We start from the raw sequence: 27,856 nt of genomic DNA on the forward strand, positions 1-27,856 counted from the left end.
ACGTCTCTGTGTCATTGTTGCTCCATGTCGCACACCTTAGCATACATCAGACCTCTTCTCTCATGACTGGAAAACTCTCCAACAACCTCATCCACCACTGAGTGCAAAATACGCACCAAGGATAATGTTACCCTGTTTAAATGTTGCTGTGGTCCTCTGTCTTCTGCAGGTCCTCTGCATTACTGCAGACATAGGTACGTACCAACGATACATTTTCTGTCTGTTCATCTTTTAAATTTAGGAGAGTAATTAGATTGTAAATGCATTTGTTGAAGCTGCTCTGCTCTGCTCCAGACAGTGGCTCCTTCCTGATCTTCAACGAGAACCACAACAAGTGCATAAAGGTGGAGAGTGCCACCTCCATAACGGTGGCCCCCTGCGATCCTCATGCCAAAAACCAGCAGTTTCGCTGGGCCTCTGAATCTCGCGTCCTCAGTCTGTCCCTCAAGCTCTGCCTGGCGGCCACAGAGATTACAGACTGGGTAAAGGTGGTCCTCTTTGAATGTGATGAGAGCAGTGACCTCCAACACTGGCAGTGCAAGAATGAGACCCTCTTTGGCCTCAAAGACCAGGACCTGCACTTAAACTGGGGCAACCGCAATGAAAGGAACATAATGATCTACAAAGGCTCTGGGCTCTGGAGTCGCTGGAGGATATATGGCACACGGGGTGACCTTTGTTCAAAGGGGTTTCAAGGTAGGAAGTGTGGGGACACAGTGGATTTTAATTAAGGCAAAGCCTCAATAGTGTACACTGTAGAATCTCGTCTTAAGAGAGGTTGAAGGGTGTTTCAGAAAGTCCTGCAACAGTGTGTGTTGTGCAGAATCTCCCATGCTGGAGGCTGTTTTCATACATTTAATTTCTCAAAACAAAATATATTTCTGACAAGTAATACTATATTTAGCAAATTGTGGTTTCTGTGGTGTTGTCCAAATGTATAGATTATGTAGATCAAATGTCATTTAAAATCCAAGCTAGATCTGTTAAAATAATAGACTTGCTAACAACTCTGACAGCTTTTTTGGAACATGGGTTTGAAATCAAATCAAAGTTAAAGGAACAGTGTGTAGGATTTAGGGAAATTCAGTGGCACATGGCAGTGATGATTGCAGATTGCAACCAGCTGAAATTTCTCCTGGTTAGAATTCCTTCAGTGGTCATTGTTCAGGTTTTTACCTGAGTCTCTTCTTCTCCAAAACAAACAAACCAGTTGATCAAGTCTGGACACAGTTATTTACAATAAGATACAGTATGTTAGAAGAAAGTAAAGTCATCCTAAGAAGTCCAGCGTTTCAGGAGAACATCTTCAGACCACAAAACATGGTGGTATTTAAACTACGGCGTGAATGCTCAAGGTTGAATAACCACTCAAGAAAGGATTCAAGCACATTCTAATATCCTAAGTGCTGAAATTGTATTGTCCTGTAAGTCACAATCAGCAATGTGTTGCAAATATCAGGCATGTTTGACACGTGGAGAATTGTGTGGCGAAGCTGAGTGTGGTGTCTTTGGCAGAGGTGGCAGTTCAGCATACTAAGATGCCGACAAAATGGTAGACAGTATGACTATATTACATGGCGTCTGGTGGCATTTTACACAACTGAAAGTTTCCATTCACACGATGGGTATCACATGAAGTACTCTATCAATGTCGGTGTCACTTTAACGGTTCTGGTATTGTAATTAGTGTAATATATCCACCACTAACAATTAGTAAAACTACTTTAGGTTACCGTGCCGTGGCATCTGTAAGTATTACAGGGCGGCACAGTGGTAAAGTGGTTAGCATTGTCACCTACTGTAACAGCAAGAGGGTCTGGTTTAAACTCTGGGGTGGGAGAGCCCTTCTGTGCGGAGTTTGCATGTTCTCCCCGTGTCTGTGTGGGTTTTCTCCGGGTACTCCAGCTTCCTCCCACAGTCCAAAGACATGCAGGTTAAGTTAATTGGAGACCCTGTGATAGTCTGGCGACCTGTCCAGAGTGTACCCTGCCTCTTGCCCAATGTCAGCTGGGATAGGCTCCAGCCCCCCTTTGACTCATAACAGGATAAGCGGTTATGGAAAATGAATGAATAATTGATGTTACTGATTAGAAATGTATCGTAAGCGGTACGCTACCCATTAGCATATTAGCATGAAACCAGAAATAGATGGACTACCCTGTCGGTACATGCTACACCTAATCTACACTGTACACTATAATAATAATGATAATAATAGTTTATATATAAAGTGCTTTTCAAAACAAAGTGACACAGCACTTCACAAAAATAAAAACTGTTAGACGATGATTAAGAAAAATTAAAAACAGTATAAAAGTAATACAGCATTGGGAAAAAGGTGCCACATATAAAATAAAACAAAATAAAACAATAAAGAAATAAAGCCAGGTCCATAAAGAAATAGTTTTCTAAGTTAAGCGTGGAAGAATTTGTCCTGCACAGAGCCTTGATCTCAAACCCATCTAACACCTCTGGGATAAACTGGCCTTCCCACCCAGCATCAGTGGACAATGAAGGCTCCTGTAGCTGAATAGAAGGAAATACCTGCAGACAGGTTCCAAAATCTTGTGTAAAGCCTTTCTAAAGAGTGGCTGTTATAGCAGTATATGATTAACAATCATATACTACTATTTAATATGCTTTTGGATGTGTAGAATATCTAGTAGGTTTTTGATTTGCAGGCTTTGCATCTTTTATTTTGCTCATTTTTGATTATCTTTAAATTTGTGATCTGTGTCTCTGCAGAGATTTTCACAATAGGGGGCAATGCCTTTGGAGTCCCCTGTCAGTTCCCATTTAAGTTTGGGGACAACTGGTACGCTGAATGCACAAAGGATGGCCGCTCAGATGGAAGCCTGTGGTGTGCAACAGAGAGAGATTACAATAAAGTAAAGAAATGGGGCTTTTGTCCCACTGAAGGTAGGAACCCTCCACAATAACTAGCATCCCTGGAAAGACTGTGTTGTAAAATTTGTTTCTCAAACTTGCAGAATTACCTTGTCTGTTATTTCTCTAATGCTATCGTTGAGGAGGTCAGCGCTGACAGGTCTGGTTTCTGACCTCCTCCAGCAGAACAACACTTACACTTCCTCTCATGAGTTGTCAGCACAGCACTGTCCTTGTTTTCCTCTTCTCACAGACCCATCTTTCCCCTGACACTGCTCTAAAACTGGGGCAGGAAAAGGACAGAAAAAGAAAGCCAGCTCACTTTTATCATTGTTTTTTTATCAAACACAACACAGTCCTGACAGGGGTGTGCAACGTGTTTCTCAATCATAGCATGCTACTCTGAGAACTAGGGTTACGCATGTGACCTAAAGTTTTGCAGTCCATTTTTTTTTCAGTTTTAAGATATGTATTGTCATTAAATTCAGGTACTTTTACTTCATGATTTCCCTTGTGTGTTTCTACCATAATGCAGCCACCTCAGGTTGGGATACTGACCCCGTCACAGGGGTTCAGTATCAGCGGAACGCACAGGCTGTGTTGACCTGGCATCAGGCCAGGAAGAGCTGCCAGCAGCAGGGAGCCGACCTCCTCAGCATTGTGGAGCTGCATGAGCAGTCATACATTTCAGGTACAAAGTCGGCCTTGTATCAGTTACCCATACAACACAATGTTATATCATTTAACTTCAGTTGCTTTTAATGTGTGGTTTGATGCAGGGTTAACAAATAATCTGGGAACATCTCTTTGGATTGGACTGAACAGCTTGGATTTTGAGAGTGGGTGGCAGTGGAGCAACGGAAACCCATTCAGATATTTAAACTGGGCTCCAGGTTAGTGAAGCAGCCACTAGATTATTGTTGGCATTGTTTGTTTCTGCAGACCACAAATATGTTACATTTGTTCTATGTGGATGACATAGTTTTCATTACATGTATATAAACTGATTTCTTAAAAGAAGGAGGAAGGGATGGTGCATTGCATGATGCCGAGGCAGGACAGCTGCCCAGCAGCAGCAGACCACCATTTGAGACGAACAAAAGCAGGGATTTTTTACTGAGAATTCGGGTCATTTCCAGCCATGTTTGTGGTGACATAAGCGGGTGTTTTTTAACAAGTGTTCGGGACATTTCCAGACATTTTTGCAGCAACAAAAGCAAGTGCTTTTAACTACAGTTTGGGACATGTCCAGCCATGTTTAAAGCAGGTATTATTTAACAAGAGTTCAGGACATTACCAGCTGTATTTGGACAGAAAGTGGATCATTTTTAATAAGAGTTGGTACCATTTTCAGCAGTGTGTGTAGAATCAAAATTGGGTAATTTTTAATGAGAGTTCAGGACACTTTCAACTCTATTTGCAGAGACAAAATTGGGTAATGAGTTTGGGACTTTTTCAGTTGTGTTAATAGTGACAAAAGTATGTTTTTTAAAAACAGTTTGGGACATGTCTAGCCATGTTTAATGCAAGTATTCTTTAATAAGGCACTTTAAGCCGTGTTTGCAGCGACAAAATTGGGTAATTCAACTGTGTTTGTAGTGACAAAAGTATGTTTTTTAACGACACTTTGGGACATCTCCAGCCTTGTTGTTTGTAATTACAAGTGTTTTTTAGCAGAGTTGAGGACATTTTCAGTTTGCTGTTTGCAGCAACTGGGTCATTTCCAGTGGTTGTGGTGAGAAAAGGGTGTGTTGTTTTGTGTTTTTTTGAATGGTTTAAGCAATTACATAATATACTGAGACAGGAGCAGAGTGTTATTGTATGTTGTGGTGCAACTTGAGCAGCTGCATGGTAACAACAGAAAACTTCTTACATGATCTACATATTTACAGTTAGAGCGACTCATGTCACAAATACCCTCATAAATTATCTTTGAATTTTAAAAACAAATAACACATGCATTAATGTTTGCAATAGGTCATCCCTCATCAGAGCCTGGGCTCACCTGTGCAACCCTAAATGCTGGAAAAGCCTCAAAATGGGAGAGCAGCATCTGCACTAAGAAGCTTGGTTACATCTGTCGCAAAGGAAACTCGACCAGTCTGCCTCCACCACCAAGTAAAATAATATCACACTTCCATTATATCAGAATCTAACGTAGAGTAAATCTTCATAGTACAAACTGAATATGTTGTCACCTCTTTTCTGTCTCTATCCACAGGCAAAGACCAGCCCAGCTTCTGCCCCAGTCACTGGGTTCCTTATGCAGGCAACTGTTACTACCTGGAGAGGAGTAAAAAGATGTGGAAGGACGCTTTGGCTGCGTGTCACAAAGAGGGAGGAGATCTGGCCAGCATACACAATATAGAAGAGCAGAGCTTCATCATATCTCAATCTGGATACTGTAAGTGTGCAATAATTTATTTTCCTCTAGTGATTTGTTTCTACAACAATAATGAATTTGGTAACCTAAGGCGGATATTGTAAAGGGTAAGAACAGAAGGAGTGAATCTGGTACGTGCTGCCTTTGTTGAGGTTGAAAGGGGTAATAAAGTAATACAGGGATAACGTTTATTTGTGGGCCAATGAGGAAGTTAGGGTCGTCCTAGTTCCCTTGACAAGAAGCCAACAGGATCTTTCCATTAGATTTTGGATTATTGCAGATAATAAGCTCTGTGGCAAACAAAAGTTTATGACACTTGCAAGTTTTGTTCAGCAAAGTAATCTTCACAAACCAACATTTTGAAGCCTAAATGCAATCTCCAGAAGTAAAAAGCTAACATTAAAATGAACTACACCACTGTCGCATGACTTAAACGCCACCACATGATAAGGCTGTAAAGCCGTGTTCTGTGTGATGACTTACTGTAGTCTCATTTAGCTACTTATTAGCAGCTGACTTTTTTAAAGACACAGAGAGGCTTCAAAATTCATGAGTGGGGTATTCACCAACATATTTAATGTCATAGAGAAAAATGTGAAAGTCTCTTAAGCTTGTGTCGACCACAGACCTTATTTCACTTTGAGACGAGGGAACCGGGAGTGGTAATATGCTAACTCATTTTCAAGATTCAGGACTCACTGTGACACTACTCCAATAAGTTTGCCGCCTTGGTTCGAACCAGAGGGTTGAGGATTGGAGTGAGAGTTACAGTCATTTATTCGGACTACAGAGCCTCCATGTTGTTGTTTTATAATCTTCATAAGTATTGAAGCAACATGATCGTTGATGCCTTTATTTGTGGTGCAGTGGCTAAGAAATATTATGTTGCTCTTTGACCGTGTAATATGTGCTTCTGTGTGAAAGTATTCATGGCAATAGCCACAGGCTTCAAAGAGCAACAACACTGAATACAGAAGAGATTACATGTGAGAAACTGTACCACATTAACATCTACATGTACATTCAAAAATCCTCAGTGCCAACAGATGTTCTCTGGATCGGCTTGAATGATCAGAGAAACCAGATGCTGTTTGAATGGTCTGATCACTCCCACGTTACCTTCACCCAGTGGCAGACTGATGAGCCAACGCATGCCACCAACCTCCAGGAAGACTGTGTCCTCATCAGAGGAAAGGTAACACCCTTTACTCTCCCAACATAAAAGGTGATGAATGGAGAGATACAGTACAGAGTGGTGTTGTTCTCATCTGCTGTGTGTGGTCCATACAGGACGGGAGGTGGGCTGACCACATGTGTGAGAAGATGTACGGATACGTCTGTAAGAAGAAGGCCTCCATTAAACCAGGTGAAGGCGCTCATGAGGACGCCAACCCAGGCTGCAAGCTTGTGAGTGATGTAATTTCCTTTAAATAGTGAGTGTTATTGTACAGCAAAGCCTTTATCAGATGTGTTCTGTCATCTCATCTAAAGGGCTCGATCAGGTATGGATCTTATTGTTACAACATTGGGTCTGAGACAAAAACCTTTGATGAGGCAAAGCAGACATGCTTGAATGCTGGTGGTCACTTGGTGGATGTCACTGATAGGTAAATCTTCTTATTTATATCATGTTTACACCATGTATACCATTAACCACAAAATTAATGAATCTCATGCTTTATTTTATTGCTCACCTTTACGCTTTCAAATGTTTTCATGCAGATATGAGAATGCCTTCTTGGTCAGTTTGGTGGGTTTGAGACCAGAGAAGTATTTTTGGACGGGTCTATCAAACACAGGCGACATAAGCACTTTCAAGTGGACCACCAGAAGAAAAGTCACGTTCACTCACTTCAATGTGGGCATGCCAGGTATGGTACAACTCTCTTTAGCTGTGCGTTTGTGCTACCAACCCAGTCGCAAGAGTAAATGTTGGCATTGTAAGTGTCCTTCAAAATGTTACTCAAATTAACACACATCGACCAGGATGTGACTCAAAATGACTGCAAAGACATGCAAAGGAACTACAAAGAGACACAAACCGGCTGAAAAATGACACAAATATACCTCAAGGAGACACAAATTCACCTTTAAAAAGAGACAAAAGGACAACAAAGAAACATAAAGGAAATACAGCGAGACACAAAATGACTACAAAGACACACAAAACAGCCAAAAAAGACAAAGATTCATCTTTAAAGGGACTCAAATTGACTACAAAGACATGAAAAGACACTTAATGGAGGCACAAAACAACCAAAATGACACAAATATATCTCAGAGGCACAAACTGACCTTCAAAGAGACACAAAACAACAACAAGAACACGCAAAGGAACTACAAAAAGACACAAATCAAGTACAAAGAGACAAAAGATGACCAAAAAAACACAAATATTCATCAAAGAGACACAAATTGACCTGTTTAAGAGACAAAATGAGAACAGAGACATGCAAAGCAGCTACAAGGCAACTACAAAGAGACACAAAGCAACAAAAAATGACACAAATATATCTCAAAGAGACACTAACTGGCCTCAAAGAAACAACACATGACAAGAGGACACACTAAAAATGACCACACAGAGACACAAAATCACAAAACAAACTGACAGCTACAAAGTAATGTATAGCAACTACTAAAGCGAGATGGTCGGGGGACCACTGTCTGATAATCCGCCCATGTATGTATCCGCAATCCATGTTACATTTGTATGTTATTATGTGGCAGATACAATGAAACTTTACACGTCTTTACGTTTCAATGAGTGTGTGGGTAAGGCGTGGTTAGGTTAAGACACAAAAACCTGGTGGCTGTGGTTAGGAAAAGATTATATTTTGGCTTAAAATACCCAGTTTTGGTGGCACAAAAGCTGGAAACAGTGATGTCTTGGTGAAAAAACAAGTGCTGTTCATAGCACTATCCCTGGTGGAAAGATAATGACACGTCACCAAAAAACGTATCCGTGATTTGCAAAAACCTACAATGCCAACATTTTCTTCTGGGCATCTTGGTCTGGTGCTTCCTAATTATTTTCATATTGTCTAATGCAGCAGGTTGTATGTGCTGTTTTTGTAGAAAGGCTTGATCCACATTCATCAGTTCCTCCATAAAACCTCCCTATCGAAATAACTGTTTGTAACCTTTACATCTTTAAGCTTAGTTTATTGATATTCCTCCCATTTCTTTTATGTTTGATAAAAGACAGACACCAAGGATGCATTGCCATGACAACTGGGGTTTTTGCTGGATTATGGGATGTTGTCAGCTGCAGCAACAAGGAGAAGTATATCTGCAAGAAACCAGCAGAGGGTGTACTGGTGACGACAGTCCCACCCACCACCCCGGCCCTGAGCTGTGAGTCCGGGTGGACCCCTGCTGCCAAGAGGAGCTTCTGCTATAAAGTACAAGAACAAACTGAACTCATCTGTGAAATCATGTGATTTTAACTACATAACCCTCAACACTTTTTTCTTTCTCACTCTTTAAAAAGCTTTACAAAAAATCATCAAACTTTAAGAAGAATTGGTCAGAAGCGAGAGACTTCTGCAGAGCCATTGGTGGGGACCTGATGAGCATACACAGTTCACTGGACCTGGACAACGCTCCGTATGTTACAGTAGCTTTGTATATATCAGACTTTATATTAACGCTGTTCAACTATTCAAGTATTCAGTGTTGTTTTTTTCTGCTGTCACAAAGGTTTTATTCTTCTAACCCAGCCTGGATTGGCCTCAGCCTTGGTACCAACTCAGGTTTCGGATGGAGTGATGGCTCGCCTGTATGTAGCACTTACTTGATGTCACAAAAAGGTTTACTCATATGATTCTCAACCCTGGCTTAATTATGTGTATTTCCAAAAAATGTGACCTAGTTTGAGTATGAGAACTGGGGCTATGGAGAACCCAACAACCACAATGACAATGAACACTGTGCAGAGGTCCACTTTTACTACGGACGGCACTGGAATGATCGGCACTGTGAGTCCTACAATGACTGGATCTGCCAGATACGCAAAGGTAATACCAACTGGTCTCCTCATGGTGCTGCAATTTACACAGAGCCATTTGTCCAGATTGGTTATGGCTGTGGTTACACTTGTCTTTTCAATGCGACTTTTGTCATCTGACCATGCCAGGGTGCTACCAAGTTTGTACGCTTCGAGATCGGATCTTGCCAGCATAGGGGTGCATTCAGCCAAACCATATGGCCAAGTGGCCTGGCTCGGATTGAGTTTGGATCTCAGTGAGGTGAGGATAGCATATGGGTACAGTCTTGCATCAGAGCGGCATGGTGATGCAGTGGTTAGCATTGTCGCCTCACAGCAACAGGGTTCCTGGCTTGAATCTTTGGTGAGGGAGCCCTTCTGCGTGGAGTTTGCATGTTCTTCCCGTGTCAGCGTGGGTTTGCAGCTGCTTTCTCCCACAGTCCAAAGACATGCAGGTTAGGTTAACTGGTAACACTAACCTGGGCATAGGTGTGAGCATGAATGGTTGTCTGTCTCTATGTGTCACCCTGTGATAGTCTGGTGACCTGTCCAGGGTGTACACGACCTCTTGCCCAGTGTCAGCTGGGATAGGCTCCAGGTCCCCCGTAACCCCCAAAGGATAAGTGGTTACGGAAAATGAATGAATGATTAGGTTAGGTTTAGGCAAGTCAGGTTACTGTGGTTTGGTTTAAGAAAAGTTTACTCAAACATCATACACTTCCGAACACTGGTCTCCTGGTGAAAGTCCTGGGGGAAAGTCCTGTGTTTTGTGATCCATTTACCATCCCAACCTCCATACTTGTGAGACCGCTTCCTTCTGTACTCCCATCAGCACATTGGGCATGTGATCGCAGCCTTCCAAAATACATGCACGCATTACTGCCTAATGATTACGTTGGATATGTACAAATTTTGGTGCATTACTTTTCATAGAAAAATGTACTAACAGTGCATGAGAACAGCCTAACAAACCACTTAGGCTACATATTAGCTGTGTGCTCAAGATCATCGCCTACTGGAGATTGAACCACTTAAAAGATTGGTGAGCACTTGCTATCTTCCTACGTTTATAGTTTTTAAACAAACAAACAAAAAAACACTTTCTGTTAGCTGTTATCAGATGAATAGCAGGTAATACATCTGTACGAAAGTATATCCAATCATTATACGATCAGGCAGGTCATACTGAAGCATCGAGTGTAGACACACATATGCGGACACAGCTGAGTTACGGTCTGGCACATCTGATCACAAAAGCTGCATTAAAGGACAAGTGTAACCACGGCCTGTGTGATGTCAAAGTAGAGCTTTGCCCTGCTGTTGAGACTCCTTCATGGTTCTTGTACTTTCAGGTGTGACTCCCAAACCTGAGCCTGTCGTAATTGAAACAGGTAAGTTTTACAGCAACCCCAGCTTCATTTCCTTAATTTACTGAGCTAAAATCTGTCTGTTTCATCTGTTTTTAGTCATGCTAGCGGCTCTAGGGATGGCAGTGTCGGTCTGTTGGTCCAACACTTTTGCCCAGACTAAAACATTCAATTCAATTCAATTCAATTTTATTTATAAAGCCCAATATCACAAATCACAATTTGCCTCACAGGGCTTTACAGCATACGACATCCCTCTGTCCTTAAGACCCTCACAGCGGATAAGGAAAAACTCCCCAAAAAAAAACCCCTTTAACGGGGAAAAAAAAACGGTAGAAACCTCAGGAAGAGCAACTGAGGAGGGATCCCTCTTCCAGGACGGACAGACGTGCAATAGATGTCGTACAGAACAGATCAGCATAATAAATTAACAGTAATCCGTATGACACAATGAGACAGAGAGAGAGAGAGAGAGAGAGAGAGAGAGAGAGAGATGCAGGTAATGACAGTAGCTTACAACAACATTAATGAAAGTAATAATATTATAGTTATAGTTCTGGCTACTGTGGTACAATATGTTGAAAGTATGTATTAATATCTGACAGTATACTTGTGTGACAATAGTCATATGTGTATAATAACAGTAGAAGTATGACTAATGACTAATGATGGCAGCAGCAGCAGGAGGCATCTGGCAGGACCACGGCAGCAGCACAACCACACACGTCACACTGTCCAGGCACCGCTGCGGTATGAGTTATTCTGAGAGACAGTGGAGCACAAAGGCTCCGGAGAAGAAGCCGAGTTAGTGACATCCAGAATGGCCGAGTTAGCAAGATGCAGTAATAGGATGAGAGTGAGAGAGAGAGAGAGAGAGAGAGAGAGAGAGAGAGAGAGAGAGAGAGAGAGAGAGGGAGCCCGGTGTATTATAGGGGGTCCTCCGGCAGACTAGGCCTAAGTCAGCCTAACTAGGGGCTGGTACAGGGCAAGCCTGAGCCAGCCCTAACTATAAGCTTTATCAAAGAGGAAAGTCTTAAGTCTAGTCTTAAATGTGGAGACGGTGTCTGCCTCCCGGACCGTAACAGGAAGATGATTCCACAGGAGAGGAGCCTGATAGCTGAAGGCTCTGGCTCCTGATCTGCTTTTGGAGACTTTAGGGACCACGAGTAACCCTGCGTTCTCAGAGCGCAGTGTTCTGGTGGGATAATATGGCACTATGAGCTCTCTAAGATATGACGGAGCTTGACCATTTAGAGCTTTATAAGTTAACAGTAGGATTTTAAATTCAATTCTGGATTTTACAGGGAGCCAGTGCAGAGAAGCTAAAACAGGAGAAATATGATCTCGTTTCTTAGTTCCTGTTAGTACACGTGCTGCTGCATTCTGAATTAGCTGGAGAGTTTTTAAGGACTTACTAGAGCTACCTGATAATAGAGAGTTACAGTAATCCAGCCTTGAGGTAACAAAAGCGTGGACCAATTTTTCTGCATCTTTTCGGGTCAGGATAGGCCTAATTTTCGCAATATTACGCAGATGAAAAAATGCAGTCCGTGAGGTTTGCTTTAAATGAGAATTAAAAGACAAATCTTGATCAAATATTACTCCGAGGTTTCTTACGGTAGTGCTAGAGGCCAGAGCAATGCCATCTGGAGAAACTATGTCATCAGATAAAGAGTCTCTGAGTTGTTTGGGGCCAAGAACAATAACTTCAGTTTTGTCTGAATTTAACATCAGGAAATTGGTGCTCATCCAATTTTTTATGTCTTTAAGGCAGTTATGGAGTTTAGTTAATTGATTACTTTCTTCTGGCTTCATCGATAAATACAACTGTGTATCATCCGCATAACAATGGAAATTTATAGAGTGATTTCTAATGATGTTACCTAAAGGAAGCATATATAGAGTAAATAGGATTGGTCCGAGCACAGAACCTTGCGGAACTCCAAAACAAACTTTGGTACGTAAGGATGATTCATTACGAACGTCAACAAATTGAAAACGATCAGATAAATAAGATTTAAACCAGCTTAGTGCTGAACCTTTTAGGCCAATTAAGTGATCCAGTCTCTGCAGTAGAATTTGATGGTCAATTGTGTCAAACGCCGCACTAAGATCTAATAAAACAAGAACAGAGACGAGTCCTTTGTCTGAAGCAATCAGAAGGTCATTTGTAATTTTAACTAGAGCTGTCTCAGTGCTATGATGCACTCTAAATCCTGACTGAAATTCCTCAAATAAATTATTATCCTGGAGAAAATCACACAGCTGGTCTGCGACTACTTTCTCAAGGATCTTTGACATAAAGGGAAGATTAGATATTGGTCTATAGTTGGCTAACACCTCTGGATCCAGGGTGGGCTTTTTTAGGAGAGGTTTAATTACAGCTACCTTAAAAGACTGTGGTACATAGCCTGTTAATAGGGATATATTGATCATATCTAATATATGAGTGTTAACTAAAGGAAAGACCTCCTTAAGTAGCCTAGTTGGGATGGGGTCTAAGAGACACGTTGATGATTTAGATGAAGAAATCACTGCGGTCAATTCTTGAAGAGAAATTGGGGAGAAGCAATCTAAATATATATTAGATTCTACAGCTGTGTTTGAGGTTAGATAGGTAGGCCTACCATCTGAGGGCAGGAGGTCATGAATTTTGCCTCTAATAGTTAGAATTTTGTCATTAAAAAAGCTCATAAAATCATTACTGCTAAGGGCTAAAGGAATACAAGGCTCAATAGAGCTTTGACTCTCAGTCAGCCTGGCTACAGTGCTGAAAAGAAACCTGGGGTTGTTCTTGTTTTCTTCTATTAATGCTGAGTAATAGTTTGCTCTGGCATTGCGGAGGCCCCTCTTATAAGTTTTGAGACTGTCTGTCCAGATTAAACGAGATTCTTCCAGTTTGGTTAATCGCCAATTCCTTTCAAATTTTCGCGATATTTGTTTTAACCTACGGGTTTGAGAGTTATACCAAGGAGCAAACTTTCTTTGCTTTGTTAACTTCTTTTTAAGAGGAGCTACAGAGTCGAGCGTTGTTCGCAGCGAGCCTACGGCGCTATCAACAAAATGATCAATTTGGGAGAGGTTAAAGTCGGCACGGGAAACCTCTGTTACTGAAGGTATTGGTATTGAATTTAACGACGAAGTAATCTTTTCCTTAAATTTTGTGACAGCACTATCTGATAAACATCTAGTATAGTAACTGTTGCTGAGTGGCGTGTAATCGAGTAAAAAGAAATCAAAAGTAATCAGATAATGATCTGATAGCAAGGGATTCTGTGGAAAGACTTTTAGGTTATCAATTTCAATTCCATACGTCAGAACTAGATCGAGGGTATGGTTAAAACAGTGAGTGGGTTCATGTACACCCTGACTGAAGCCAATGGAGTCTATTAATGAGATAAACGCGGTAGCCAGGGAGTCATTATCAACGTCGACATGAATGTTAAAATCGCCTACAATAATAACTTTATCTGATTTAAGAACTAAACTGGATAAAAACTCTGAGAATTCAGATACAAATTCAGAATACGGGCCAGGAGCACGGTACACTATAACAAATAAAAGTGGCTGCGAGGTTTTCCAGGTCGGATGTAAAACACTAAGAACGAGGCTTTCAAATGAATTATAATCTAGTTTAGGTTTAGGGCTGATTAACAGACTAGAGTTAAAAATAGCTGCAACTCCCCCTCCTCGGCCGCTGCCTCGAGGAATGTGGGTATTATTATGACTGGGAGGAGTGGACTCATTTAGACTAACATATTCATCTTGACACAGCCAGGTTTCAGTGAGACTGAGTAAATCAATATGATTATCTGATATTAATTCGTTTACTAACACTGCTTTAGACGATAGAGACCTGATATTTAACAGTCCGCATTTAATTCTCCTGTTTTGTCTTTCTGTCACAGAAGAGGTTTTAATTTTTATGAGGTTGTTATGCACAACTCCTCTTTGTTTAATTTTAGATTTAAATAATTTAGGTGGTCGGGGGACAGACACCGTTTGTATAAAACTATGAAAACTATGGCTGGGTAACTGAACTAGAAGCTCAGAGAGGCGTTTAGGACTGCAACTCTCTGTCCTGGTCTCAACTCTGGGTTGTCAGGGATTTAAATTACTAATAAAATTTGCCAGGTTCCTAGAAATGAGAGCAGCTCCATCCAAAGTGGGGTGAATGCCGTCTCTCCTAATAAGACCAGGTTTTCCCCAGAAAGTTTGCCAATTATTAACAAAACCCACATCGTTTGCTGGACACCACCTGGACAGCCAGCGGTTAAATGATGACATGCGGCTAAACATGTCATCACTGGTCAGATTTGGGAGGGGTCCAGAGAAAACTACGGAGTCCGACATCGTTTTTGCATATTCACACACCGAGGCAATATTAATTTTAGTGACCTCCGATTGGCGTAACCGGGTGTCATTGCCGCCGACGTGAATAACAATCTTACTGAATCTACGTTTAGCTTTAGCCAGCAGTTTTAAATTTGATTCAATGTCGCCCGCTCTGGCCCCAGGGATACATTTGACTATGGCCGCTGGTGTTGCTAACTTCACGTTCCTCAGAATAGAGCTGCCAATAACCAGAGTTTTATCCTCAGCGGGTGTGTCGCTGAGTGGGGAAAAGCGGTTGGAAACGTGAACAGGCTGGTGGTGAGCCGTGGGCTTCTGCTTGGAGCTGTGCTTCTGGCGAACCGTAACCCAATCTCCCGGCTGAACGGGAGTTACCGGAGAACAGTTAGCTGAGGCTAAGGCTATGCTATGTGGCTCCGCACCGGCTACAGGGAGCTGGCTAACTACCGCAGCTACTGAATGGTTTTCCATGGTGCGGAGCCGCGCTTCTAATTCACTAAGCCTCGCCTCCAACGCAGCAAATAAGCTACACTTATTACAATTACCACTGTCGCTAAAGGAGGCAGAGGCATAACTGAACATTTGGCACACCGGGCAAGAAAGAGCAGGAGAAGGAGAAGCCATGGCTAAGCTAAAGTAGCTAACAAGGCTAAGAGCGTGCAAACAACAGCTAAGAGATTAGCGAGAAAGTCGTAGAAAGAAGGAGAGCTATAAGTGCTTAAACAGAACCAGTGTGGGTTATGACTTGAAGTAGACGTTAAAGCAGCGTTAAAGCAACTGAGGTGAGAAAGCAGGCTAGCAGAATTCACCAGAGCAGTACAGAGACACTGTCACAGAAACACCGGAAATGACACAACTCGCTTACCGCAATACGTCACGCAATACGTGTTGGAGGGACGTCTCTCAGATCACTGATCAGATCTCACCTATGAGATGGATTACCCTGATATTTTGTACTAACATTTATGGTTCCTGGAGGATAAAGCCTAATTACTTTGGCGATCCCCTGCAGTGGTGAGCCTAGACTTTGGGGGCGCCAGGAAAAAAAGTCCATTGAGGCCCCACAGTTACAGATAGCTGGCTATCCTAACTAATGGTATCCCGCAGTCATACAGTATCTAGAAGGGGTCTCACTTAGGGTTATTTGTGGGGCAGTGGTGATGCACTGGGTTTACGGAGGTTTATAGTTGTCATTGAAAATGTGCTAATATAAGTGGCCATGGGGGCGCCCTTTTACCCTTTTTTTTTTTTGAGGGGCCCATTCATTTACCTGGCCTGCCTTTCCTGGTGTTCCCCTGACATTTTTGACTTTTGGTGGAATGTCTGAAAATTGGCCTATACATTGCTTTACGACTAAATGCTTGCTAAGCATTGTTAGCATTTGGCTTGAAGCACTGCTGCCTATAGATTTCAGTCATAACTATACTGGTCACCAAGATGGTGCCTATTCATTCCAATGGAGTTGCTCGCCTGGCACATACACCAAAAGGTTTTCTAGCTTCTGGGTTTACTACCTCAGTTTGTGGCAGTTCTCGCTCGGCTCATAGACTTTCAATTACTTTCACTGACTTGAGTAAAGTTTTACAAAAATCACCTTATCTCAAAAATTCACGATAGAAAGATTCAGAATGGACCTAGTTTACAGTTTGAGGTGTCCTGTCAACAGTTATACAGACGTCTCTTTTACAATGGTGGTCTATGGGGAAAATGCTTGTGACCACTGGGAAAACATTGATGCAAGGCTGAACAGCTTTCCTGGGGGCCTGCAACTAGCATGGCTGTAGACTTTTAGTCTTTTTTTCTATCATTCTCCAATACTGCACCTGTGAAACATGTGATAACAGTTTTGTTGCTCTTACAGTTTACAACACCACAGAAGATGGCTGGCTTATATACAATGACACACAGTATTTGATAAACAAGGACAAGCTAAATATGGAAGCTGCTAGAGCCGCCTGCAAAAAGGGCTTTGGGGATCTTGTAGTCATCACCGGGGAGACTGAGAGGAAGTTCCTTTGGAAACAGGTAAGAATTTTTTTATATTTTTTTGAAAAATGTTTAATGTTGAAGTTTGAAATGACCACATGTTGTATCTTCTCCAAAAAAAATTCTGAAAACCACGTATGCATATTTCTTTTTTAATGAAACCTAAATGTAATGTCTCTCCTACAGATAGCGAAAGGCACAGAAGGACAGTACTACATTGGCATGACAGTAAATCTGGATCAATCATTTAGGTAAATCAGACTATATTGTTTAGGCAAAATATGGCTTCTTTCCATATGTCATCTGTCAAAATCTAGTCTGATACAAATGCAAATACAGTGTGACATCATGAACACTTTGCTGGCAGAAGGGGAGACATTTGGTCAGATACTGGATTGGTGACACTAATCTTGGGTGTCCATCTTGAAACTGTGCTAATTGTATAGTTGAAGTCGAGTTGAAGATGTGTGTGAAGCATCTACATTTTAGAAATTGTAGCTTCTTTGCAGCAACGTCCATATTTGATTTACTGTCAACTGTCATGGCTATCCATGAGTCTGGAGAAACATGTATGTAAACTGTACCTGCAGCTTGACTGGTTCGCAAATGCATATGACCGCAAGGCGGTAATTCTAGTTTTTTCATTAGTGACGTGTTGTTCATTATCCTTTCTCCATTTTCAGCTGGGTGGATGGCAGCCCTATAACATACACCGCATGGGAACACAATGAGCCCAACTTTGCTAATAATGATGAAAACTGTGTGACTTTATATAAGAGCATGGGTAAGTCTAACACTGCATACTGTGTTGGTTTCAAATATAAGCTAGTCCGACCCAATAATGAACTTATTTTTCCTTATTTAATCATTGTTGTGTGTAAACTCTGCATATACAGGGTACTGGAACGATATTAACTGTGGTTTGGAGCTACCATCTATTTGCAAAAGAAGCAGTAATTTTGTCAATACAACGATAGCCCCAACCACCATACCTAAGGGAGGATGTGCACCAGAGTGGCTACCTTTCCAAGGAAAGGTAATGATATATAACTACATACAATAGAGAATACTCCAATATATAGGTGTATTATGGGACAATGGGCCCCTGGGCATAGACATGTGAGACGCCCCACCAACTCTCTTACAGAGGAGCAAGACACTCAGATTAAAAGATCTTATATGTTTCTTTGTAATCGTGTTGTTCCTCTTTGAGGTCATTTGGTGTTCCTTAGGGGTATCTTTGTATATTTTTTGGTTGTTTTGGTTGTCGTTTAAGCTGTTTTGTGTCTCTTTCTAGTCGCTTTTATCTCTTGATCATTTTGTGTCTCTTTGAGCTATATTTGTGTCTTTTTTGGTCGTTTTGTCTCTTTTTGTAGTTCCATTTGTATCTCTTTGAGGTCATTTTGTGTCTGTAGTCGATGTGTGTCTCTTTGTAGTTGTTTTGCATGGCTTTATTTTTGTTTTGTGTCTCCTTGAAAGTCAATTTGTGTCTTTTTGAGATATATTTGTTTTGTTTTGGAGGTTTTGTGTTTTGTTTTTGCTGTTTTGTGTCTCTTTGTAGTTGCTTTATATCTCTTTAAAGTTATTTTGTCTCTTAGAGGTATATTTTTGTCTTTTTGGTCATTTTGTGTCTCTTTGTATTTCCTTTGCATGTCTTGTTGTTTTGTGTCTCTTTAAAGTCAATGTATGTCTCTTTGAGGTATATTTGGGCTTTTTTGTTGTTTTGTTTTTTTTGCTGTTTTGTGTCTCTTTGTGGTTCTTTTGCATCTCTTTGTGGTCATTTTGAGACTTAGACAAAGATTTCCTCCTACTTTCAGGATGTGATTTAAACTCTGAGATGTACCTAAATCTGTTCCTGTAAAATGTTTTCCAGTTTTTTCCATACTGGTTTGCTTATTGTTCCTTTGCTAGTTTTTCTAACACACAGCAAAATTCGTCTCGTTTACACAGTGCTACAAAATTGTTGTGGGGAATGACGATAAGAGCTGGCAGGACGCCAGGACACACTGTATAAACCAGGGAGGAAATCTGGTTTCTGTCACCAATGAGAGAGAGCAAGGTGAGTGTTTCCTTTGTGGCTGTCTGTAAAGGTTACATTTTATCATGCAGTCATGTAAATAAACCACAATTTTAGGGAGCTGAAGAACAATTTTGTCTTCCTTTCTAGCTTTCCTGACAATGCAGATGCTGAAATACAATGAAGATTTGTGGATTGGCATGAATGATGTCAACTGGGAGATGCACTTTGTGTGGACGGACGGCAAAGGCATTACGTACACCAACTGGGCGAAAGGGCATCCAACATCAGTGCCTGAGGGACGTTATGCATTTATGGAAGAGGTTATTTCAAATTTTAATATCTATAAGTAAAAATCTGCACGTGAATGCAGAATCTATAGATAACAGGAAGTGTTCTGGTTCCTATTTGTAGTCTGAGTGGTATTGACCAATCAAGTTTGAGTGGGCTTTTGTTGCATGCAGGTAAACAGTCCCAGTGGAGAGCAAAGAGGAACACATTGGCAAAAATGTATTCTCTGAACCCATTAGCTATCATTGGACAACAATAGAGCTTTATATTAGGTTTTTTAAAACTGATCTGCATTTATATGCATATATCTGTTTATAGAGATTAGTAAACAAAGATTGGTGCAAAGAAAAGTTTGGGCATCTGCTGGCTACACCAGAACCCCTGAAATATTTTTGCCCCCAGGGTCTAAATCACCGTCATTAGTTGAAGGGTTCCAAGATTATTTCAACTTCTACATCCAAAGATGCATGTCTCCAGCTCTCTATCTCAACAATGTAATGGTGCAACCCGGTCTCACAGAAATACAAGAAATAACCATGACCTCTTTACACCACGTTGTATAGTGGTGGCATATATTGTGTTGAAATTAAGGGCTTGCACCATGGAAACAATGCAGATGGAAAGTCCATTAGCATCTGTGGCTGTTGTGAACATACAAATCCCCTGGTTCAACAAAGTCACCCAGTGGACAGTGGGAAATGTTATGACCCTGTGAGTAGTATTAAGAGTCTGCATACAAATGAGGTCAGGGTGGTGAATGTGTCAAAGAAACACTGGACTTTCACCATGAGTCTCATGTGAAACTAAAGGTCAACGCTGAGTTCTTTAAATTTAACGTACTTACGTTTTTTTACAAAGTTACGTCACCTTACATGACATACTTGCATCACTTTATGATGTTCTTGTGCCCGTACATAATAAATCTACTTATTTTGACTAAAAACATGGTCTTCTTTTAACCTAACAAAGAATCTTGGTGCCTAAACCCAACTGTGCCACCGCCATTTAATGCAGTGTTCAGAGGTCGTGGTCATTTCACGTATTTCTGTGAGATCACATTGTGATGGTCATATGCTTGCAGATTAGAAGTGTTAAAAAAGCACGAAAGACACCTAAAACTCTATCTCTATTAGAAGACGGCCTGTCACATGTGTATATCCTAACTTCAAAAGCTTTAACATGTCTTACTAATGCGCCTTTTTTTCTGCCTGATAGACGTTTGACTGTGTGATAATGGTGGGCAGCACCGCCAAAACAACAGGGTTCTGGAAGGTGGAAGACTGTCACTCAAAACATGGCTTCATCTGTAAAAGAAACGTCGGTGAGTAAAATATTAGCAAAGCCACATTCATCATGAGTTTGGGGGGGGGGATCAATTTGTTTAATGATTTTTCTCGTTTGCAAAGATTCTCAGATTGCAGTCCCAGCCACAACTATATTACCAAAGACTTTCTCCAAACTTGGCAACGACTCCTACAAGCTGGTGGCCCAGAAGATGAGATGGGATGAGGCGAGGAGGCAGTGCCAAGCAGACGATGCAGATCTGGCCAGTATCCTGAACCCTGTCACCCAGGCATACATCATCTTACAGATTTCCAAGCACAATGAGCCTGTGTGGATCGGCCTCAACAGCAATGTGGTAAAGGGCCGCACTATACCAGGATTTCAAAATGGAGAACTGTTAGCTCTGTTTCACCGACAACTAACTAACAAGTATGTTTTTTTATTTTTCCACAGACTGGTGGGCGGTATAAGTGGGTCGATAACTGGCATCTGTCTTACACCAAATGGGGCACAAATGAGCCTAAAAACAACTATGGTTGCGTGTATATAGACGCGGACAGAACATGGAAAACTGGACCATGTACCAATACCTACTATTCCCTTTGCAAGAAGTCACCAGGTCAGAGGATCCCTATATTAGTTCTCCTGCATATATACTATACATTCCTAAATGCTAATCTCTGTTCGCTATGCATTCTCCTGTCTCTTTATCAGACATAGCACCAACTGATCCTCCACAACTCCCCGGCAACTGTCCAGAACCAAAGAAAAGAAAAACCTGGATACCTTTCAGAGGCCACTGTTACTCCTTCTTTGGCTCAATGGTGGACAACTGGGCCCACGCCTCAGTTGAATGTCTGAGAATGGGTACGTTATGAATAGCTTTTACTAATGAATTATAATTAGTAAATGTATACAATATTGACAGTATGTTATTGTTCATAAGGTGCTTCTCTGTTGAGTATTGAGGACCCTCAGGAGGGTCTCTTCATACAGCAGAACCTGGAGCTTCTGCAGGACGAATCCAAGTCCTTCTGGATCGGCCTTTACAAGACTCATGAAGGTAAGCATGTTTTGCAGTTCCTTTTTTTCAATGTAGAAAAAAGTTCAGCACTGTTCCAATTACATACTACACTGTACTCAATGCTAGACAAGTAAAAATAAAAAATATCTAAACAGATAAAAGGTAACATCAATATAGATACATTTTTCATTCACATTTGGCATAATGAAGCTTGGACAAATGTCTGTCCTGGGTTCAGACATTATAATATGCCTGTTTGACTGAGTCGACAGATTCGTATGGCGTGACATGAAACAGTGGTTTCTCGGTTGAAAGAGTAATGAGTGCCACTGGCAGGACAAAAGCCGTTGTCAAGCATTGTCAAGCTGTGAGCCAGAACCAAGGGTGACTGATAACAGACAGAGTCAGGGTCCTACTGGGAACAAGATTCAGCCCTGGAAAATTTCCACTGGACTGGCCCCTTTGCTTGACTTAAAATTATGTTACTGATTGCACTAAGTGTCTTTGATCAGAATTGCTTTAATAGCAATGATCTGTTATTCATAGCACTGGTTAGATATAACAGGCCGTAGAATGGATTTAAAACAGTATTTACAGTGCAGATAGGCTCAATTAAAGATTAAGCCACTTGAGTGGCACAGCATTGGCACTGGCATTACTGCAGCTAACTGGCTAGCTCTGTTAACTGTCACTACATGAGTTAGTCTAGCTCTAGTGGTATCACCTGCTAAGAAGTTGTCATGTCGCTCATCTTCTACTTCTTGCCCCTGGCCTTAAACATTAGTCAGCTGGTATTAGTAACTCTTCCCTCCTCTTCCTTTGCTGCTGTCAGTAGACTGTTGTCATTGCTATCACTGTTGCTATCGTTAGAGACCCTGTGCAGCATCACCCTGGAGTACTTCCTTTTTTTGTCTCTGACCATTTCTGCTCCACCTTTTCGTTCTTTATCCATCTAATTTCCTATCTCTTTGTCAAGACTTTCTGCCCTGATTTTGTTTATTTCTTGCTTGACCTTTGACATCACATGATGGACAAATCCACTTGACGGGGTGGGGGGAAGGAGAAGATAGCCGGTACCACTGCACTTGCCTTACAGTATAGTAAGACTATTGGCAATTTTTGGACTGTGTAACCCCTAATCAGATGGGCTGTCCCATTAATCAAGTGGGCCGCAGCCAGCAGGTCCAAGCCTGGACAGAATTGTCAACTCAATACACTCTGTTTATATCTCCAATATTGTCAGACATCATAGTTTGTTTTTACTTTGCTCTGCTCCACTGTTGGTCTCTAGGTATTGGTTAGAAAATGTAATTTCTTTATTTGTCAAATCACACAAGGCAATTGGCAGTTGAAATGTGACTATTTCACATAACCCTCTTGTACACACAACTCACACCCACACATGCAATACAGTATCAAGGGGTAGGGCAGCATCAGCTATAATATGGTGTCCTTGGAGCTGACACCTGTCCAGGTGCCTGTCTACATTCCATACTTGGTCTGTGCAAGGACTTGAACCAGAGAATAGGGCTGTTTTGGATACCAGTTTTGGGGCTTCAACACTTCACTGATAATTACCAGCAAATATTCGAAGCTAATAGTAATCAATCATATTTATATACACTAATCAACCACCCGAACCCAACCTGACTTTAGTAGCACTTGGCGCCACAGTGTGTGAGCAAATGATAAGAGAGGAAAAGATGGTGGAAGGTGGACTATTGCACACAGTGTTTCTGAAAGTTATTAATAACTGAAAACAGAGTGGGTGGGGCCACATCACTAGATGACAAACAAGCGCTTCACTACAGTTTCTAGCTGCAGATAACCATCTGCAATTCATCTCTCTTGCTTCTATTTTTCATCAGACAGCCAACTTAATTGCTTGAAGATGGGGTCATTGACTGCTTTGAGGAAACTGGCCTCATTTATGTCTGACACTTGCCACCTGTTTTCAGTTTCCTCCACCAGTTTACTGGTGAAGAGACAAAACAAAAAAGCAAAGCATTGACTACTGATTTGATGCCAATTACCATGCTGTAACAACTGAAGCTTCAAATCTTCAAATCTTTGGGGTCAGCCCTGCTCCAGTTCCCCAGCCAAGTCCCCGTGGCTGAGCCCCCCCAACACTGGCTGATATCGGACAAACAAATTACATTTTTGGCTAGCATCTTGTTTTGGGTTAGGAAACACAGTTGCATAGCAACCAGGGAAATGGTAAAAATCTTTTCTATTGTACGGCAGACTAAATATTGTCTGAAAATCGGATGCTTAGCTCTGTGGCTCCAATGTCATGACAATACAAGGGCACACACTGCAGCTTAATGTGTCTGAGAGTGCGGGTTTGATTATAAACAAGCTTCCCTTGTTTCAGGTGAGTGGATGTGGATCGATAACAGTGCTGTGGACTATACCAACTGGAAAACAGGGATGCCAAAGTCTGAATCATGTGTTGGCATCAGTTCAGACAGTGGGATGTGGAGTACAAGCAGCTGCAGCAGATACAAATCTTACATCTGCAAAACAGCCAAAGGTATGTTTAATCAGCTGTAATGTACAGTAGTTTTAAATCGACCGATTGATCATCACATATACGTATTTATTCTCTTTTTTCAGTTATTACACCAACAGAAAAGCCACCAGCTGTTGGTAAGTTGTTTTATCTATATTACTGTATGCATTGAATATGATGTTTCAGACTCCAGTGATGTCACTGTTAATACTTCTGTATGCTTTGCCCCCTCAGCCCCCGTCATTAAAGAAGCTTCTCATGGGTCTGCTGGCATCACTGTGGCTGTAGTGCTAGTTGTAATCGCCGTAGTTGGACTCGGTGCCTTCCTCCTTTTCCGTAAACGGATACCCACCCCTGTCTTGGGAGAAAGCACCTTTGACAACAAGTTATACTTCAACAATCCAATACGAGTCCCTGTGGATGCCAAAGGTCTGGTGGCCAACATAGAGCAGAATGAACAAGCGTAGAAAGACAAATGATATGATTATGATTTCATTCTTTGTTTTGGATCACTTCACTGGAAACTGAATGTCAAACAAACCCTGTAGTGTTTTTCCATTTGAAGATAATGATTCTTAATTATTATAGAATAATGCATACAAGCACCGGCACTGCACTAAGTGAATTAAGGACAAGATAATACAAGTGAACAATCTTAAGCAAATTTTACATGATTATGTGATTTGTGAAATGTGTACAGTTTAGTTTTTATTTTTACCAATCAAGATAATCAAGAACATATGTAGATGAAACAACAGTTTAAAAATCAAGAAGGGTGAAGATGTTTTATTAATGCAATTATCAGATTTTTCTCATCTGGGTTGCTGTTATTATTCTCCATGGGCTACTCATCAGCCTGTTTCTGGTTTTGACATTGTAAATAGATGCTAAATAAAAGAAATGAAATTAATAAAACTAAATTGGCCCCTCTTTTGCACTTTTTTCTTCTAACAGACCAAAAATTGAGTAATACTAATCTATCTAAAAGATGGACAACTAAAAACTATGACTCGGTGCTGGCACTCAATAAAAAGTAAGAGGATCACAAAACTGATACAGATTCATCCTCTGGAGACTATGAATGTCTGTACCAAATTTCACTGCAATCTGTGCAATAGTTGTTGAGATATAAGATAAACTTTATTGTCCCCAAAGGGAAATTTGTCTTGGGCACATAGTGCATATAGCTGCATTGTAAGTGCGTGCATGGCATACACTAGACAACAAAACACAAAAAAATAGTAGAAAACAAATCACATAGTAGGTACCAGCGTACTGAGGCAAAATAAAAGCAGCAGTGTACAAAAAATAAAGAGACAAAAAGCAGAGCAATATGGTAGCAGCATTGCATTGTAGACCATTAATACGATCTCTGTTCAGGCACAGTCTTCGGAGGAAGTGAAGTCTCTAAATTAGTCTAGTGCAGAAAAAGTCAACATGTACACTCCAATTCTCCAACTCCAATTATTGTCCAGCATAATTCCTAGGTATTTGTAGGAGGACACCTGTTCAATTACACTGTTATTAATAATCACATGGTCATGGCCTCTCACTCCCCTGCAGTCATAGATCATTTCCTTAAAAGGTTTAAAGGTGGCAATCTCTCTGTTTTACACAGAGTGGCAGTCACTGACATGGAACAGGCTTAACATAATGGTATCATCTGAGAATGTGATGATAAAATCATTAGGCTGCGTAGAGTACCCAGAGTTTGACTTAGGCCAACATACTTTACTAAAGATGGTCTGCACATCTGCTGAGGTTCGATTAACAGCCAGTCAGCAGCAACAGTAGCACTGATAGAGTCCAGAACCTCTGCACCCTCCAAGGAGAAATCCTGGGTTTCGAATCTAAGAAAAAAATGATTCAGCTCATTAGTACTGTTCAGATCATCTGTGGTTATCAGCTGTTTCCTGCAAGAGTTCATGTTAGTTATATTTCTGATAGAGTCCCATAATCTTCTACTGTCTATAGAGCTAAAGCTCTGTTAGATTAACAGAACTGTGTTTTTCTCTTGCCTTTCTCAGCAGGTAGTTGAGTTCTTTTGTGCTGTAGCAATACCTACCCAGTCCTTATTTTGAAAGCCATTTTTTGTCAATACAAGCTTTGACCTCAGTACTGTGTGGCTTAATGTTGGGAAAGATTTTTTTTTTTTTTTTATGAACTACATTGATAGTATCACAGTGATAGTCTCTGTAGCCTCATCATGCTCCAATCAGTGCTGAGGAAACAGCCCCTAAGTGTTTCTACATTATCTCCAGTCCACTGAAGCACTGTTTTGTGCTGAGGCTTGCTTGACTGGAGTGCTGATTTATATGTGGGCAAGACACGGACAGGAGAGTGATCTGAATTGGCAAGGGGAGGGCGTTAGCTTTATAAGCACCTTTAATGTTACTGAAGTATTTGTGTTACGCTTGGGATTTCTAGTTCCACATTCCACATTTAAAGTACTGGTGGAGTCTAGGGAGAGCTAAGTGTAATCGGCATTATTCATGTCGCCAAGCGCAGAGACAGGGGCCCCCAGAAAGTGCTGGAGTTTGGAGTGAACACATTCTGCTACATGATCTGCAGCTCTACTTGCATTCCCACTAGGAGGTATATATGCAGCACAGATAATAATGTTCCTGAACTCTTAAGGGAGGTAGAAAGGGTGCATGAAGAGACAGTTGATTGTAGGTCATGGTCACATGAACTACCGGTACATCTAATGGTGTATTGTAAGAACAGTATTTACACAGTAACTCACATTGATGATAAGGCTCCCACTTCTTGACTTCCCCAAGAAGTAATTCCTGTCTGCCTGAGCACAGGAGAAGCCCTCCGACTCCAACAGATAGTCTGGTGTGTCGTGCCCAAACCAGTTTTCCGTGAACACCATGATGCCTGACTCTCTGTACTTTGGAGAAAATCTCCTGTTTACCCAGAGCTCATCCATTTAGGAGTCCATTTAGTATGATGGGAGGCGGTGGTGGCTTGTCACCCCATCTGCAGAGCCATTGTCTGAAGCCTCCTCTTCTGCCCCTTTTCCTCCGCTGTGGTTCCTCCGCAGGCTTTGTCCTGATGTCTTTTCGGCAGATGATCCAGCAGTGCGTCCCCTCCATGCTGAATTAGCAGGACATCTCGGGCATTAACTAGGTGCCGATGCATGTACGAAGACGGTATGGGCAAACTGTTGCACAAGAGTTCACCAACCACCAAAAGTAGGACCAACAGGGACAGTAGAACCACCATGGCTCAGCGTTTTTTATGTCTCATTGTGCAGTTGTTGCGGAGTCTGCTGCTAGGCTTCAGCCTTCAGGGCCTAAACACAGGACACTATTATGGTCCTGTAGATTTCTCTAGCTAGCCAGCTAGCACATCCCCGCCAGAGACCGCCGTGACCCACTGCAGCTGACAGAGGCAAGTCTCTGGGGTGCAGCAACTTGCAGTGTTGCACTATGCCCCTGCCTGCCTCAGACCCGGGTTTGAGGTAAGCCCTGCTGTGGCCGACAGGAGCAAGTCTCTGGGATGCGGTGACCGACACCAGCTGCAAGGCTTAGGCCCTTGGTGCCTTACTGTTGGTGGCTGGTGTTAGCTTCCGGGAGCAGCTCTTTACAGTCAGTGAGCCTAGCTAGCACTCTAGCTTAGCTTAGCTTAGCACACTCTGTTGTTTGTACTAATGTTGTCACCCAAACTACTGCAACCCCAGGCCAAAGACAAGCCTCAGCAGCAGTCAGCAGCAAGTGTCTGGGTTGGATAACCAGCTGCTAGGTTTAAACCCTTGGT

At 41.6% G+C, this 27,856-nt stretch overlaps 1 protein-coding gene across 1 annotated transcript; it reads left to right on the plus strand.

Annotated features, from left to right (window-relative positions):
* mrc1a (mannose receptor, C type 1a) lies at window positions 1-25,011 on the plus strand. Its single transcript, XM_033638206.2, has 30 exons — window positions 1-194; window positions 295-696; window positions 2,746-2,919; window positions 3,422-3,577; window positions 3,666-3,779; window positions 4,864-5,004; window positions 5,108-5,290; window positions 6,307-6,464; window positions 6,560-6,676; window positions 6,761-6,876; window positions 6,992-7,140; window positions 8,474-8,673; window positions 8,763-8,878; window positions 8,972-9,050; window positions 9,144-9,288; window positions 10,610-10,648; window positions 16,839-17,002; window positions 17,150-17,214; window positions 17,647-17,747; window positions 17,860-17,999; window positions 18,914-19,022; window positions 19,131-19,303; window positions 20,487-20,592; window positions 20,678-20,910; window positions 21,009-21,174; window positions 21,270-21,422; window positions 21,502-21,618; window positions 23,954-24,112; window positions 24,196-24,228; window positions 24,326-25,011. The coding sequence occupies exons 1-30, from the start codon at window positions 125-127 to the stop codon at window positions 24,556-24,558; spliced, it is 4,311 nt and encodes a 1,436-aa protein (XP_033494097.2). The 5' UTR covers window positions 1-124; the 3' UTR covers window positions 24,559-25,011.
* Window positions 25,012-27,856: the final 2,845 nt, after the last annotated feature.

Source organism: Epinephelus lanceolatus, chromosome 20 (genome assembly GCF_041903045.1).
Source record: "Epinephelus lanceolatus isolate andai-2023 chromosome 20, ASM4190304v1, whole genome shotgun sequence".
In the NCBI taxonomy this organism is placed as follows: domain Eukaryota; kingdom Metazoa; phylum Chordata; class Actinopteri; order Perciformes; family Serranidae; genus Epinephelus; species Epinephelus lanceolatus.